The sequence below is a fragment of the Pogonomyrmex barbatus genome, unplaced genomic scaffold (genome assembly GCF_055798465.1).
Source record: "Pogonomyrmex barbatus isolate J1 unplaced genomic scaffold, ASM5579846v1 scaffold2, whole genome shotgun sequence".
NCBI lineage: Eukaryota > Metazoa > Arthropoda > Insecta > Hymenoptera > Formicidae > Pogonomyrmex > Pogonomyrmex barbatus.
Window position 1 is genome coordinate 9,134,378 of NW_028297116.1, and position 17,272 is coordinate 9,151,649.

The 17,272-nt window shown below is 33.1% G+C and overlaps 4 protein-coding genes and 1 long non-coding RNA gene across 9 annotated transcripts; 2 read left to right on the forward strand and 3 right to left on the reverse strand.

The window, feature by feature from the left end:
- Nucleotides 1–479: 479 nt before the first annotated feature.
- Nucleotides 480–3,588, forward strand: LOC105427578 (TBC1 domain family member 19). Its single transcript, XM_089077668.1, has 11 exons — nucleotides 480–1,137; nucleotides 1,221–1,343; nucleotides 1,410–1,617; nucleotides 1,691–1,778; nucleotides 1,871–1,931; nucleotides 2,006–2,236; nucleotides 2,325–2,399; nucleotides 2,471–2,705; nucleotides 2,779–2,980; nucleotides 3,058–3,244; nucleotides 3,311–3,588. Exons 1-11 carry the CDS (start codon nucleotides 1,027–1,029, stop codon nucleotides 3,377–3,379), a joined length of 1,590 nt encoding a protein of 529 aa, XP_088933794.1. The 5' UTR covers nucleotides 480–1,026; the 3' UTR covers nucleotides 3,380–3,588.
- LOC105427579 (uncharacterized) lies at nucleotides 3,196–3,762 on the reverse strand. Its single transcript, XR_967910.2, has 2 exons — nucleotides 3,621–3,762; nucleotides 3,196–3,367 (listed from the first exon to the last, which is right to left on the reverse strand). It is a non-coding gene; the product is annotated as an uncharacterized LOC105427579 (long non-coding RNA).
- On the forward strand, nucleotides 3,706–13,705 carry pod1 (coronin). Of its 5 annotated transcripts, none has more exons than XM_011639376.3 (18): nucleotides 3,707–3,854; nucleotides 4,511–4,725; nucleotides 4,816–4,964; nucleotides 5,072–5,258; nucleotides 5,340–5,634; nucleotides 5,760–6,015; nucleotides 6,089–6,241; nucleotides 7,598–7,984; nucleotides 8,200–8,833; nucleotides 8,916–9,029; nucleotides 9,119–9,289; nucleotides 9,374–9,812; nucleotides 9,900–10,038; nucleotides 10,121–10,327; nucleotides 10,424–10,559; nucleotides 10,641–10,777; nucleotides 11,177–11,266; nucleotides 11,505–13,705. In XM_011639376.3, exons 2-18 carry the CDS (start codon nucleotides 4,566–4,568, stop codon nucleotides 11,511–11,513), a joined length of 3,663 nt encoding a protein of 1,220 aa, XP_011637678.2. In that variant the 5' UTR covers nucleotides 3,707–3,854; nucleotides 4,511–4,565; the 3' UTR covers nucleotides 11,514–13,705. The 5 variants fall into 5 exon arrangements, with proteins under 5 accessions (XP_088933792.1, XP_011637678.2, XP_011637681.2 ...); XM_011639378.3 differs by lacking the exon at nucleotides 3,707–3,854 and adding an exon at nucleotides 4,146–4,384; XM_011639377.2 differs by lacking the exon at nucleotides 3,707–3,854 and adding an exon at nucleotides 4,146–4,353.
- A 167-nt stretch (nucleotides 13,706–13,872) lies between these two features.
- LOC105427577 (Ubiquitin-fold modifier 1) lies at nucleotides 13,873–16,884 on the reverse strand. The gene is made up of 4 exons (XM_011639374.3): nucleotides 16,701–16,884; nucleotides 15,560–15,616; nucleotides 14,158–14,288; nucleotides 13,873–14,085 (listed from the first exon to the last, which is right to left on the reverse strand). Exons 1-4 carry the CDS (start codon nucleotides 16,703–16,705, stop codon nucleotides 14,015–14,017), a joined length of 264 nt encoding a protein of 87 aa, XP_011637676.2. The 5' UTR covers nucleotides 16,706–16,884; the 3' UTR covers nucleotides 13,873–14,014.
- LOC148936626 (uncharacterized) lies at nucleotides 14,457–15,553 on the reverse strand. Its single transcript, XM_089077669.1, has one exon. The coding sequence runs from the start codon at nucleotides 15,536–15,538 to the stop codon at nucleotides 14,558–14,560; it is 981 nt and encodes a 326-aa protein (XP_088933795.1). The 5' UTR covers nucleotides 15,539–15,553; the 3' UTR covers nucleotides 14,457–14,557.
- Nucleotides 16,885–17,272: the final 388 nt, after the last annotated feature.

Genomic DNA, 17,272 nt, shown 5'->3' on the forward strand with positions numbered 1-17,272 from the left:
TAAAATTAATTGTATTATTTTGTTTTCCTTAAATTTTTATCATTTTTCATAATTTTTCTCAATTTTCTATAAATTACAATTTATTTTTTATATAAAATGTAATATTTTCAAATAATAATAAATTAATAATTTTAATTAAAATAATTACAAAATTAGGTTAATGATCAGTTTACCAGTTGGCAATTCTTAAAATCGCATGATAAAGTTAACCGAATACGGTGAGACCTACCGCATCCCTCTAAGAGTGATCGTTATCATAAAAGATTGAAACACTCTTATAAAAAGGGACAACCTTGAGTATTCATGAGCATTCTGATGAAAAATCGAACAATTAAAAAATGTTCTAGATTTGATGAATATTGTTATGATAATCGGGAATACGAATGATTAAGTCTTATGTTCATTTCTATTAATGTTTATTTGATTTAATTTTAATTTCAGTTTAATTACTCTTTATTTTTTTCGAAATTTTTAATGCTCGGTTTTATCTGTAGGTTAATTTTAAGCTCAGTTTAATTTACTTTCACTTTTCTATTTTTTTAGTTTAAGAGTTAAAATTTTTTTAATGTATTGATTAATTATAAGATAAAGAACTTTTGGAGACTTGATCTTGCTATTTATATAGTCAATTAACATGTTCAAAACATCTAAAAATTAAAATGAAAAGTAAGAAATTAGGACTAAACAATTAAATTTCGACATATAGGAATTTATACTTCAATCTTCAAAAAAGAATATCAAGGTATTCTTTCATTAATTAAAAACAATTTTTTAAATTCTTCATACTTTTTAAATTCTTATTTCTTATTGGCATTCATTATGTCTGAGTTCTTAGTTTGACTAAGCGTGTGCTTGCTCCGTTCATTTTCATCTGTTTCTCGTGGACCTCAAATTCCGGGTCCACTGTGGACCAAGTCCAGCACTGCGCGCGTTGCCATGACGATCGTGCGCATTTAAAAATGGCGCATATTTTCGATTTTCCTCCTCGAGGAGCGCACAATTGGCGGAACGTAGAAACTATAGAGAATGAACGAGGAGACCGCGGAGAATGCGAGTTCGCTCGACAAAACGGCGCGGAAGCTCACCGACGATATACAGAATATGTCGAATTACAAAGCGCTTTATCACGAAATACAGGTACGAGTCGATACTCAAACCCGTCGAAATCGAGGGTAACCCACTGCTTGTCTTCTCAATTGTTTACTTATTTATTGTGGCAGAAACTCGTTGCGTCACCTATCGTAAACAAGGACGATTTCAAGAACTCCCTGCTTACAGTGCTGAAAGATAACGGCTTAGAGACGGAAATCCGTAACACGGTGTTTCATTGGGCGCGATCACGGGTATGCGATTGACCCCCTTTCAATTCTAGAATATGTATAAATTTCGTATAAACAGAATTTTTTCAGGGTTCGCTGCATTCGCGTTCGACTTCGCACATACAAACGGCCGACCTGAGCTATTTGAAGAAAACTCAGATACAATGGGAACGACGCATACAGAAATCATTGAACTCAACGTGCAGCGAATTGAATATTCCGTTGGCTCGTATAAGACCCACTGCTGACAGAGAAGAGCTGGCCGAAAAATGGAACGAGCTAAGCACTTATGACATTGGTATGTTTGTGATGAATTTAAAAATAAAATGTAGATCTCCCCTGTACTTTATCCATAGAATTTGAATTTTCAGATTTGTCGCAGTACCGACCGTTATACGCGCCGAAGGATTTCCTGGATGTATTGTTCTCCGTACGCGATCCTTTGTTCAAAAAACAACCGTGTGTAATTATAAATTTGTATAAAAATGAAGTCAGCTTTATTCGAATAAAAATATCCATACATTGTCAAGTTCTTTCAAAACATTTTTCAGAGACGAATTAAATTGGGACTTCAGTCACATACAGATTAGTGTAAAAACACTCGCGCAATTGGTAGGAATTTCATTCGGTTATTTCTATGTAATTTCTTCTTTATTCATGTATATATAAAAGACTTCTCTCTGTAGAGGCGTATGTATTCAGAATTAGCACAGGGAATGCCATTGTTAGGAATAAATTCCGATATGCCAGCAACAGAAAATTTTCCAAATCTAGAAGCCGAGCGAACGCATATTGGCGAAAAAGTATTAAATTCGAATCATGCACCAATTGCTCAAGAATTTCTTAAAAGAGGATCTCCTCGAGCGTTGCGCGGTCGCCTTTGGTCGCTCGTTCTTGGATCTGTTATCAAAGATAACGTATGACTGATACTTTCCTTTGTATTGTATGTATTAAACTGAAGATTGTCACCTCTGATTATCAATGTAAATAATTTCTTTCTTTTAGGACATAGAGTATTATGAGGAATTGAAAAATATGGTTTTACAATACGATATTGTGGTAGACAAGTTGATAATAATGGTAATTTGTTGTAAATTATATTATCATTTTAAAAGTAAACGAGAATATCTTGTATCTTAATACAACTATAGGATGTACAATTAACGGCGAGAAATGACGATCAATACTTTGTATTCGAAGATGTTTTGTATAAAACAATGCTGTGCTTCTCAAGAGATTCGGAAATACTTGCGCCGGTTACAACAGACAGAAGTGCCGGGGGTCAAGTAATCCATGCGGTTTTGCAGGGCAAACCGGCGACATTAGAAAATACATTGGTCTTTCCACCAAGTGGCGTTATTCCATTTCATGGATTTACGATGTATGGTAAGCAGGTTGCGGAGAAAGTATGACATGGTCTTTGAATTTAATTGATTAATTGTCGATATTTTCATGTCAGCTACACCGTTCTGTTATTTGTACGACGATTCTTGCGCCATGTATTACACCTTCCGAGCGTTTTATCTGAGATATTGGTTTCGTTTGCATACCGTGTCGAATCATGAGCAAGGTATAGTTGCCCTTTGCTTACTCTTCGAACGATTATTGCAATGCCACGAACCACAGTTGTGGGCCCACTTCAAAAATATACACATTCAACCGTGAGTTTATTTTTCTCTTTTTCTCTCTAATTTTAATTCCATTTGTTAATTTAATGTATATATGTGTATATTTTCAGCATAAAAATAGTTTTCAAATGGCTTATGAGAGGCTTCAGTGGACATTTACCGCCCGAACAATTATTATATCTTTGGGATCTAATTCTCGGTTATGATTCTTTGGAAATTATTTCACTACTGGCAGTAACAATATTGAGTTTTCGAAAAGAAAATTTATTACAAGTTAATACCCAACAAAATGTAGAGGTACAGAAGTGATATACTATATATTGATATAAATTATATGCAATTGTTACATTCTTCTATTTTCAGGCCGTGTTAGCAGATTTATCCTCGCTAAAAGTGATGCCTCTACTGCAGCTGGCTCTTCTAAAAGAATAATGTTACTTTTACTATACGTATATATATATATATATATATATATATATATATATATATAAAAACCATTATTGTAAAATATGTAATTTTTTATGTTTATATGGATTCTTTAGTTCCATAGATTTTATTTCGTAATTTCATATTTGCGAAAATATTGATATTGAAAAATATATACTTAAAAAAATATATACTCAAAAAAAAAAAACAAAAAATGAATAGATATGATTCTGAGATATATATTGACCAACACGAATACGAGGAAAGCGATCGCTGATATATCTACAAGAGACTTCAAACAATGTCATCGGGAGGGAGGGATAAAGTGCAGCGCCTCGGAGGAGGGTGGAGGGGGGTTTTCCTGCTTCCGGCTGTCAACTGTAGAGCTTGGTCAGAGCTCGGTAGAGTAGCGGTAACGCCTGGCTGTCGTCAGCCTTCTCGTGTTTGTTGCCAGCTGTATTCCTAGGTACTCGTTGCCGAGGTACGTAATCGCAGAGGTCGGCGCGTGTGAACGTGTCTCGATTTTGCGAATCGTGAGTATCCGACTCCAGGCATCTCCGTCCAGGCGTCTCTCGCCTACCGATTACGCGTCGCTGCTGACAGCGTCATTGCGGCAACGCCAAGCGGCAATCTATGGCCCCACGTCGTACGGAGGGAAGGGTGGTTCTCCACCCCCAAATTATTAGTCACGCACGATTTTGCTCAGGCGGCGCCGAGTGAATCGCGTCGGCGTCGCTCGTCTTGTTGTCACCGCCATCGACGCCGTTGATGCCTGACCTCGCGAAAGAGAGAGAGATTCCGGCGTCGATTTTTCTCCCTACCATTATCCACACTGAGAGCAACGCCCAGCGAGATATTCGCATGTGTTCGAGTGTCCCTGCGCGAAATCGAGATTGAGGAAACAGAGTTTTCTCGCGAGAGTCACTTCCTTGAAGGGTTTCCGCGGACGCTCGTCTTTGTCCTGTCCCAAAGTCGTGTCTGTATGTCTTCGAATGTTGCCATTCTCTTTACGTACGCTCTCGCCAAACATCTGATCTTATGTTTTTCAAGACGAAGCAAATAATACCTGTTTATGTTCAATATGTCTCAAAATTAATGAAATTATAATGATTTAACTTGTTTTTTTTCTTCTTCCAGATTACATGATTTAAGCAGAGTGCTGGACATTTAAATTTGAGTTACTAGTGTCAAAATGGCTTGGCGTTTCAAAGCTTCCAAATACAAAAATGCAGCGCCGATTGTGCCCAAACCGGAGGCTTGTATTCGGGATATCTCCGTGGGATCGTACCAGACTTATGGAAATAACATAACAGCATCCGCAGCGTTCATGGCATTCAATGTTGATCATAATGGTACACTTGTATTTATTTTAATAGGCTCTACTTTTTAGATTTAATTTATTCGTAAACTATTCTCAAAATAAAAGCTCCTTCCTTCCAAAGGATCCAGTTTAGCAGTATTACCACTAGAGGATTGTGGCAGAAAGAGCAAGACTATGCCGTTGCTTCATGCCCATGCAGATACCGTAACAGATATGGATTTTTCTCCATTTCATGACGGCTTGCTTGCAACTGGTTCTCAGGATTGTCTCGTAAGCATCTTAAAACTTTATTTCTAAGCAATATGAAATATTGTTTAGAAAATATGCATTTCTTTAAAGGTTATATTGACTTTATTTGCGTGTGCGTATAAAATTAGGTAAAGTTGTGGCACATCCCAGAAAGTGGCTTAGAAGAATCCTTGTGCAATCCAGAATGTACATTCTCACATCGCCAACGAAGAGTAGAAGCAGTATGCTGGCATCCTTCTGCCGAACATCTTCTAACCACTGCGTCATTCACCAATCTGTCACTCTGGGACGTTCTTTCGCAACAGGAACTGTTCTGTAAATATTTCACAACTCCACCGATACTTGCTGTTTTACTTATACTCATTACTTATACTCATAAAATTTATGTTACTGCAGCTAATAGCGACCATACCGAAGTAATCCAATCTGTGAGTTGGAAGGAAGATGGTACCGTTTTAGCGACGTCTTGCAAGGACAAACAAATGAGGATTATAGATCCGCGTGCATCTTCATGCGTCATTAATTCATGTTCGAGTCATCAAAGTATTAAAGATTCCAGAGTAGTTTGGCTAAACAGTGACAGAATACTCACCACAGGATTTGACGCGGCGAGACTTCGTCAGGTTTACATTAGGGACTTAAGGCATTTAAACGAGCCGGTAAAAACATTGGAATTAGATTGCAGTACTGGGTAAATATAAATTGAATTTAGTCCTATATTTGGAAATAAAATTTAATCACGTTGTTAACTGTACGCTAACACGTTGCACTGTCAAAGTAATTGCTTGTATGTCTGTATTATATATTTTTTTGTAGTATTCTGATGCCGCTTTTTGATTCTGACACGAATATGCTTTTCCTTGCTGGGAAAGGAGATACTACTATTATATACATGGAAGTTATGGATAAAGATCCATATCTAGTAGAAGGGATTCGTCACAGTGGTGAGCAAACTAAAGGAGTATGCTTGGTTCCTAAACGAGCATTAAATGTAATGCAGGCTGAAGTTAATAGACTCTTACAACTCACTTCCAATATGGTGATCCCGATCATGTATCAAGTGCCACGAAAGGTTGGTTGTGCTTAATGCTATCTATATATGAATTGACACATATCTAAACTTTTCAATAAATATTGAATTTTAGACATACAGAGACTTTCACGCAGACATTTATCCAGACACGTCTGGTCCCATTGCTCAAAATAATGCAACAGCATGGATTAAGGGTCATAATATGCCTGTCCCAAAAATATCGCTAGATCCTGCTAAAAGAAACAAAGGCGAAGAATTGATTACTGTGAGTAAACATTTTGATAAATGTCATGGAAATATCGCTCATAATCTGGCACACATGAAGTAGTTTTGACCGTTAAACAAATTCATTTGCTCATTTTGTATATATCAATTATATGATTGCTTTAAACTGGAAATCATCAATCATCGCATGCTTTTCATCACAATGTTTTTTTTTTTTGCATTATCATCTCATTTGCATTATCAGCTCTAAAATAATTGGATTTCAAGAATCAATATTGGGTTGTGTGATGTCAATGCATTTGCTTACAATATTTATTTTAATACATATTTTTAAATGAATCTTATGTTATATATTTTAAAATTGAAATACGAAAAAAGGAATTAATTTGGGATGGTGTCATTTATTTTATGGAAGATTCTTTATTCTATAAAGAAAACAATAATAATGTTAAAATGTAACTTAATTTAAATATTAAAATTAATTTAAATATTAATTTAAATATTTTTTCTAAGTATATAAGGCTCGGTTGCACCAACGTTATTTTAGCTTTAAGCGAGATTTAAACATATATCTGTCTTTATTTTTCTTTTTAAATAAATAGACAGACACATATTAATCTCGCGTAAAACTAAACTAATGTTGGTGCCTAAGACGATTCTATATAACAAATATTTGCAATGTATTTTTTATATATAAAGTGCTAAATTTTTCAGTGGCTGCTAGTACAATATCACATGTCATAAATGTAAGAAATTAATAGAATACGATTTGAGCATTAAAATATTTTTCTTACATATCTTACATATCTTACATATCTTCTATATTTAATCTTTTGCGGAATTATTAAAAGGAATTTATTTTTATTACATATAATTATATACATTTTTTTTGCGCCATTCAATTTCTTTCTCTATATTCTGTGTATATTTTTTTTCACGTTTCAGATATCCGATATATGTTTTATAATTTATACATTAGCACCATTCAAACTATTATTCCTGGCACGTGTAATATAAGTGGCAATTGATGTTGTAGCTTATTCTACAGTGTAAGTAATAGTAATGAAATGTAAAAAAACATTTGTACTGTCTATACAGCCATGAGATGATCTTTTTCTGTAAATTTGCTTTCAACAAATTTAATCGTGAGATACTTTAAGCTTTAATTATTGGAGCTTGTGTGTTCTTTTTTTATATACTGCTGTCTCTTGTACAAAAATGCGAGCCATGCGTACATATGTATGTAAAAATGATGTAGATGTAGCTAAATTGGCGCTGTTATTAAATAATCGCGTTAAATATGCAGAAATGTACATAAATAAAGTGCGAAATATCGGACAGTGTAGTTTGGTTTGCATGCGGTTTGCGGTCATTAAGGAATTTACCGTACCTCCAGGTACACAAAGGGAACTTAGCGGTGCTCAAAGACAATCAACGCGAAATTAAAGTAGAACAAACGAACAACCGGCCGCCAAAACCCTTGGTCATTACCGCGCCGAAGGGATTCATGAAAGCGCCGAGCAACGTGAACGAAAATGACAGCAATATAGAGAACGACACTGAGAAACTCGATGACACGAAAAAACCCGAAAAACCTGAGGTAGAAGAAGACAAAACCAAGATACAGAATGGACAAACCGTTCCACCGAAACCTTTACCAAGAGCATCAAGAACCAACAGTATCTCCGAGGAGGAACCAAAACCGGTGGCACGTCCTCGTACATCGCCAAATCCTGGATCAGTAGTTACATCAGTGAATCCTAATGCGATTGGCGGATATAAGGTTGTAATCAACTTAAAAAAGAACCACACTAATGTTATATAAGGGGTATTATTTGATTATTGTGACAACACGTGATTTTTTGCATACAGCCAGTTTTTCCTATCACGTTCATGTCATCATTATTATCATATCATCATTAACGGTCATTACAACAATTCTTAGGGTAGAGGTAAGGAGAGGTAATTAAAAATTTTTTGCTTTTTTTTTTATTTTAGCCCCGACTCGGTCCTAAACCGTTCCAGGCAAAGTCGAGTAGCCAGGAGTTCTCGTTTGATAAAGTTTTCTCAGTACCAATTGCACCTAATAATGACAACAATACGAATGGTTATCAGAATGAAATTAATAACGCTATAGAGCATAATACAGAAACAGACAAATCGCCAACTTTAATATCGAATGATCGCACGAAAGACACGGAAAATGGCAAGAGTGACTCGAGTTCTATCGAGGAAGATGCTAATTCGAGCGATTCTGGTTACAAGCCGAAGACACCGAGTACTGCGGAAAGACGCAAGGTATTCGAGACAAAAATGAAAGATGAATCGCCCGAGAACGAGGATGCTGGGAATTTTGAACGCGGCGGCATGAACAGAAACTCAATTGCTGAAAGGCGGCGTCTTTATGAAAGTCGATCTGTGTCCGTCACTGATGGAAATCTAGCAGAGAAAGCGATGGGTTCGCCAACTATGTTGAGACGAAGGGATTCCTTCAAGGCAAAAAGCGAAGTGATTAAAGAAGACGAAACGAAGAAGACTATCCCTATGTTACGACAGCAGAGCATGGATCCTAAATTGGAAAAAGTGGAGCCTGTTGTTACGCCAGCATCAAAAAGAACATCGACAGTTTTTGGTAAGAATTGATTTTTCAAAACTTTTTTCAAAACTTGTTTGAAATTTTTTAATTTAATGCAAATTCTTTGACTGTTATATAGGAAGAGTATCCAAATTCCGGCACTTGAAAGGTACTCCGGGACACAAATCTACGCATATTGAAAATATACGCAATATCAGTCGCCAGATATCCGGTGAATGCGATGGTTTTCATGGTAAAATTATCTCTTTCTCAATAAGATTAGATCTGAAGCAAATTTTTAAATATGATGAACATGGGCGTCTCTATTCCGTAAATTTGCAGCTAATCCCGATCGAGTGGCAGTACCTTTGAGTGGTCCAGGTGGAAAGATAGCGGTACTGGAATTGAAAAAGACTGGAAGACTGCCGGATGGTGTTATGCCAGCTTTAGTTCACGGTGCGACTGTGATGGACTTTCAATGGGATCCATTTGATAATCAACGATTAGCAGTTGGTAAGTATAGAAGTTGGAAATTATAATAAAAAGAAATATATCATTTTATCAGATTTGAAAGAGATTAATATTTGCTTGTGCTAGCTTGCGATGATGGAATAATTCGTTTGTGGGAAATACCGGAGTCTGGTTTAGCAGAACCAACAAACGAACCGAAACACACCATAGAAGCCCACACTGACAAGATTTATCTGATTAAATTTCATCCACTGGCGGCAAATGTTCTCGCATCCGCTTCATACGATATGACCGTGAAGATTTGGGATCTATCACTGTTATCATCTACTGAAACAGCGATTGCAAAAATCACATTGACTGGTCATACCGATCAAATATTTAGTTTAGCATGGTCACCGTGCGGTCAATACCTTGCCAGCACATGCAAGGATGGTAAACTGCGAATCTATAAACCTCGATCAAGCGATGTTCCTGTGAAAGAAGGAAAAGGTCCCGTTGGGACAAGAGGAGCAAGAGTTATATGGGCGCTTGAAGGCAAATATCTTGTTGTAATGGGTTTTGATAAGTAAGTATAACAAAGAATTGCATATTTTGTTGGCATAATAAAAAAAAATATATAGAGAAAGAAATTATCAAAATTTATATTTTTCAGAGTTTCCGAGAGACAGATTTATGTATTTAAAGTGGACAATTTGAATGCTCCCTTGAATACTGTTGGATTGGACGTCTCACCTGCCATATTAATGCCATATTATGATGAAGACAGTTCCACGCTTTTTTTAACTGGACGTGTAAGATTTTTTTTTATACTCAAGTATTTTAAATAAGTTACATGAGAAATTTAATTGAATTAAATGAAAATATTATTTTTAGGGTGATTCCACGATATATGCATTTGAAGTAACTGAGGAAGCTCCTTATTGCTGCCCATTGAGTCATCACAGATGCAGTAGTTTGCATCAAGGCTTGTCATTCCTTCCAAAAAATAAATGTGACGTGGCCAGTGTGGAGTTCGCTTCAGCTTTGAGGTTAACGAATAATACAATAGAGCCTTTAAGCTTTACTGTACCGCGTATAAAGGTATATACTATGAATGACTAATACATACATATACACTATGTATATGATGAAATCAATAGCATGAAAATACTAATGTATATCCCTGCTGTATTTTAGAGCGAATTATTCCAAGATGATCTCTTTCCTCCAACTAAAGTTATCTGGAAATCGACTTTATCCGCATCAGAGTGGTTTAATGGTGGCAATAAGCAGCCATCTAGAATAAGTCTTAAACCACCTGGTATGGATAATTGTAAGTAAAAGATATCATATTATTATGATAGAAGAGAAATGTCTGATGAAATATCTGATACACATGAATGTTTATTTATAGTAACTGAGAATCAGTCCCAAAATGCAGTTACACCTCCTCAAATTGCAAGCAAGCCATTATCAACTCCTTTCGGTATTACTGCACAACCATTCAATAGATTAGGATGGAATCCGGATATCAAAGCAAAACAAGAAGAGGTAAGACTAACAATTAAATTTGCGCGTTTTGCATGTACTTTATAAATGGACATTGGGCGTAAAAATTATTTCTTGCAAGATTACAATTACATATTTATAATGTCAGATTTTGTTGAAGAATAAAATCACAATTGAACGGCTGCATGTGTAAGCTTCAACATTGATGTGTAGATTTTCTAATGAGTTGCGGTATTGTGAAGTGTGACACAAGCCTGATCATAAATTATTTCTTTCGATTGATGGTATTATTCAATGATACAAGATGTGACGCAAATTACTTGAAAAATTGCTTCAAAACTATTTTGAAAAATTATCTTTCTCTTCTGTTAAAATTTCTATCGCGACGCGATTCTTGCTTCTATGTAATATCATGTTTGAGTGTATTGTGTGGTATGTTAGATCCAGAAAACTATGAGCCATTTTGTGGGAGATGTCATCCAATGTTCATTAGAACAGGATCACATGGAAGGTGTCGAGGAACATGAATGGGTAGGTGATCCTATTCGCTATGTTACCATTCGGGTTTTTAAGTAATGATTCATCATGTAGTAATTTAATTTTCTATACTTTTAGCTACATATATTATGTGTGAATGTAGAATCATATTACTCTTTTTTTTACACGTCAATAAAAATAATAAACAATAAATGTGGAAAAAGAAATTCGTTTATCTATAAAAATTGACAATAATAAATAATAATTAATAATAAAACTTGTTATATTTTAGGATGAGTGAAAATTGAAGACTTGTGGATAGATGCAAACTGATGAAGTAAATATCTAAATGTAGTTGTTCAAGCCGCGTAAATTATTTATAAGTTAGAATTATATATCGCGCGAATGGCAAGAGTATCGCAGTGTTACTGTGTATAGAGCAAGAGGCAAATTGTATCTGAGTGATATACTTCCAACAATTTTCTTTTGTGGAGGAAGTAAGAGAATAAGTACAGTGTTTTATATCAATTTACAACAATACTCATTTTTTGGTAAATCTAGCTTAAGATTTTGTAAACGCATTTTTCAACGCGTAGAAATAAGAATTCAGGCCTTGTTAAATCACATTAATTTAAAGTAAAAAAAACACTAAACAAAAAGAACAAAGACACAAGAGATTTTTTAATGTGGCGATGTAATTAATCCAATGTTTGATACAGAATGCAGTGTTGATATGATAACACTGTTCTTATAAAATCGAAATGCGATTATAGCTCTAGTCCCAAATCATCTTTTTTTAATTGCTAATTTCTCTCACGTACGTATTTCTATCTACAAATAATTCTATAATATATCACTGTAGAGATTATTAGATATAGGGTATGCTTAATTATTGTCAAGAGAATTGAGAAATTTGTATTACGATTTGACAATAGTTTCATCCATCTATTTAATGAATATCAGTTTGGGAGTTCAATGGATGAATATTTCTTCTTAGAGCAAGTATATGCTAGTATATTTATTATGCTTTTCAGTACCAAGTGTGAACAATATCAATTGTGTCAGAGACAATTATTGACGAATATTTAATTCATTATATATCGAATATATATATTAGAATGGACGATGAATTTCTAAAGAAAAGAAGATTCGAAACATGTGCCATTTGCGAAGCAGTATTTAGTCTGTCGTTAATAAAAAAGAGAAAAAAAAACAGTATTACAATCAATATCATTAGATCTCTAAATGTTAACTTATTCCGTGATAAAAATCGACATTCCTTATTTAATTTATTTTATTGCCACATCAGTGCCAGATTTATTTTCGTTTTGCCCAGATACACCAGATGTCAATAATGGTCTCAATGTATATGTCATAATATAATCTATCATCGTATCTGTGTGATAATAGAGCAAATGACAATTTTGTCACAGAATTGTGAAGCAGAGGTTTTTTACGATATTTCGTATCCTTATACGCACATATAAAAAAAAAGACATTATACAAAATAAATACAGCGCGTAAATAAGTAATCGTAAGCCGATAATTGAATTGTATGGTGAAGTATACTTCAATTTATGCTCTGTCGACATCGCATTGAGTAATCTGCAAGATCCAAACGATATTAATTAAGAAAAGAAGATGACTGATCCTTTTTACAATGAACTTTTTTATCATAATATCGAATATAATAATTATCAATTTATCAAGCGATAATCTTATCATATAAATATTCAGATCAAAATATTTCATCTCGTTTTTTTTGTGTTTTTACGAATTATAAAAAAATGATGGTACTATGATGATCCTTTAAAAACAAGTTTTAATAATATAAAATGCCAATATTATCTTTTTTCTTTGAGAAATTTAATAATAACGATTATGTACATCTTCTTTATCTCATTCTTCATATCTCGGCACGAATATATTTGATCAACATAGTGCCAAAAATCCATTATCGACAGTATTTTTTGTATCTTGCACATTTTAGACCTATAAGATGTTCCAAAACGTTACGAAAGTATTAAAACAATTTTCTATACGTGTCAAAGATAAAGAGTACGATGAAACTTGGTTTATCGCTGCCATTTATGTCCTGTATTACTGACTTTATATTGCATTATAAAAAAGAAAGAAGGTATGGCGATATAGCATATCTTAATGTAATTTTTTTTATTTGATTATTCATACATTACATTTGATCGTTCATATATTATGTATTGTACGTAATTATAATTCAATTTGTAGTTTTCAGCAAGCTCTATCTGTTTACAGATTATGAATAATAAAGCGTGATCTTTTGCAGCACGAGATTTGAGATAGAAATGCACAACAAAAAAGAAAATTTATGAAATACTGAACATTTCCTCATCACTCAATCTCGTATCCTGTAAATCATTGCTAGCTAAATAATTTTATCATATAATGATGTACCTTTATATCTCGATCTTATAACGTTCATGTATTTCAGCTATAAAATCTTTTTATCAAAAATTTCGAATAATGTCTGATTCCCAAATATCTCCTATCTAATAAATATAAATTTTACTTATGTCTTAGAAATATGAAATAAAGAAGTTTCTGATTTGAATAGTAGACTTGTGTATTTTATTAAAATTTGGATATCAATCAGTTTCAGAAAATATATGGAATGTTACTAATAATGTGAATAATTTTTTTATAATTGGATGTGATCTATATACATATACATATATATTTTTATAATATTCCGTTGGCAATAATTTTTTTTTCATTTTTTAAACAATATGCATAGACGCGATAAAAATAAATACATTACACGACTCATCTAGTACATCCAACGCGATCTCTCGGGATCAATCTGAGTTCCGCGCCATGTTTAAGAAATACATTTCCTGAAAGAGCAGAAATTGTACGATTGATACTCATATTAAAAAACAGAGATCATGACATATTATAAGCTTTACCTGCAGTTTGTTGAGGATTAATTCCTACACCATCGTCTGTAATTATGGCTGACGTAGCTGGTGGCACTCTAAATTCTTCAGCAGCGAATTTTAGTACGGCAGTGAATGGAGTATTTTCTGGTACGCTAAGTCTGCAATTAATAAAAAAATACATATTTTTTTCTTACTTTACAAAATGTTCGAAACATTATTTTATACAATGCCAAGAGAAATATCATCGAAATATATAAATTAATACATAATTTTTTGTTTTAAATGTTTCTCATGATAAAGGATCGATGATTATTTTGTCAAACAGATTTCCATGTGTAAAAAAAATTTTATTCATTTTTTTGCAAAAATTACATTGTAGAACGATACAAGCATAATTCATATTACAAAACACATCGAATTTAGAGAATTAACTAAAAATATCTGCTTCAATATCAGTCCATATCTCGCTACCAGGTTGAGCTTTAACAATGGATATTCTGTTGTATATTGGTTCTCGAATTACGCGAGGACCATTTAATAACATTTTCATCATTTGACAGAGATGTTCGTATTCAAAGGTAAAATCTGAATGCCATTTTCCATCCACTAGACACATATTTCGGCCAAAGTAGAATATCGCATCGACGAAATCTATGCAAAATCGATCACTGTCTTGAAGCAATTTTAAAAGCGACTTCTTTTTGGTATTTGCTAGAGCTACACATATATCAGAATCATAGTCCACTAGCTTTGAAGTAAAGGTTTGCGTAACCAATTGTTTAATAGTATCATCATGCGATTCAACTGTTAAGCACACCAATCTTGAAACACAACCATCGTTTATCATCTTGTTTATGCATTTCATTACTTCGTCTTGATCGCCATTAGCTAATGCCATTTGCCATGACATGATTAATGCTTCGTCTTCCATACTAGAGAATGGTACTCCTAATTCTTCTAAACAATTAACAACTATGTTCACGGCAAAAGCATGACTTATTGTTTGTTTTAGGTAGGCGTTTAATCTGTCTTGTCCAAAATGTTGAGTATACAGTTTTAGATATTCGTCTACCATTACCGTAGAAATATGATTGTCCTTCAAATAACATTCCAACAATTTGTCACAGGCTTTCTCCAAATCAGAACATGTAATATTCTCATGTGGATATAATTTTCGCTCCAGTTTTTGACGTAAGCACTTTTCGAAAAGTAATTTTTTGTCTTCAGCTTGCATTTTGGCAATGGTAATCTCGATAAAATGAGCACAATTGAAACCTTGCATCACATGTTCTATAGTCATTTGTTCAGTAGCAACTGGAGATTGCAATAGCGCGAGAAACGCATCGATAGTCTTAAAAATCTCAGAACCAGTGGCTTGCATGTTAACATATGCGATTGGACATATCATTTATATCTTAAAGTCACTTACACTTTATATGGCAGATTAGGATCGGATGTGAGAGTTATTCTGAAAGTAACTTTGGACCTGCAACATATTAAGAATATATATATATATGTGTGTGTGTGTGTGTGTGTGTGTGTGTGTGTGTGTGTGTGTGTGTGTGTGTAAAATAAATCAAAACATTCATAAAAACATAAAAATTTTGTAATTGTACCATATTTTAATAAATTTCTATGCAAAAGTTGAACAATTTTGTGAATAACCTAGAAACTATTGAATGTTGAAACTAAATAATTTATAATAAATAATTTATAACCTTTAAATTTTTTCATTTTGTCATTGTTAATATACATCACTTTCTTCTCTCTCTCTCTCTCTCTCTCTCTCTCTGTGTGTGTAAATTATTTATCTATAATTTAAAATTTTTCTATATCATTTTTCGTTTTTTACAGTTGATTTCAAAGATATTCATTATCAAAAGTTTTTAATCCTCTTTTAAGAGAGATGTTAATTACAAATATTTCCTTTTTAAAAACATTAAAAATGATAAAAAATTCTAAAAATTTAGGAAAACATATATACATTTTATATGTGTATTATTTAAAATATCAAATAAAGGTAGATTATAAAGAAATGAAAATATAAATAAAATAACTTAGTTTTAATAATTTAATATAATAAGCTGAAAATAATGTTTAATAACAGAATGTCATACATGACAAATATTTAGCAAAACAATATAATTTTATATATAACATTTTAATTTTTTAAATTTACATAAATTCAATAATATAAGATTATTAAGCATTTAAGATCCTGCTTCGACGAATATTTGCTATTTATTATATTCTGTTATTTGAATAATATTTTCGGTTTATTAAATTGTAAAGCAAGTTACTTTATTTATACTTTAAATTCTTTACAATCCAAGTTTATTTGATATTTTAAATAATGCAAGTATAAGATATATGATTTATATTTTTCTAAATTTCTAGAATTTCTTTATTAATGTATAATCAATATTTTCTTAAATTTTGTGTTCATTGTTCTGTACGATGTCTCACTTGAGAGAGCATATGGTTTCTTAAATACTGTTTATATACTTTGATACAAGAACAGTTTCAAATCTACTTTACAAATTTGCAAAATTTTTGTATAAGATACGTACGTCATAATTGCTCAGGCACAAAATCAATACTGGTAGAAAATATGACAGATAATCGTAGTCGTCTTAAATTGCATCCAGCTTATGTGAATCGACCTGGATCAACCGGAACTTCCAACAAATCTGCAACCTAACCTAATCTTCATTCAGGACAAGCATGGACTATATAAAAATTCAGACTGCGTTCCGATATTCAGTGCCGGAATATTCAGTACTGAAAATCTATAATATATGTGACATGAATTATATATTTTCAGTACTGACAGTGAGTATCGGAATGCAATTCTAGAAATACGCGAAGAATGCTATGCACCTAGCGATAATTTTCTTCAACTATAAGTTAATGCATTTTCGATAATAATGTTATAGATAACATGCCGATAATGTATGGATCATAGTGGAGAAGCCTGAAATTCACTTTCGCGTTTTAGCTGATACCTGTTTCAAGTTTAATTTATTACTATCTATTATCTACTTTTTAAAATTATCAAATTTATTTTCAGAAATCTCTTAACAAAATATCAGAACAACATAATTAGACAAGAAATAGCGATTGCAATGACAGAAATTCTTAA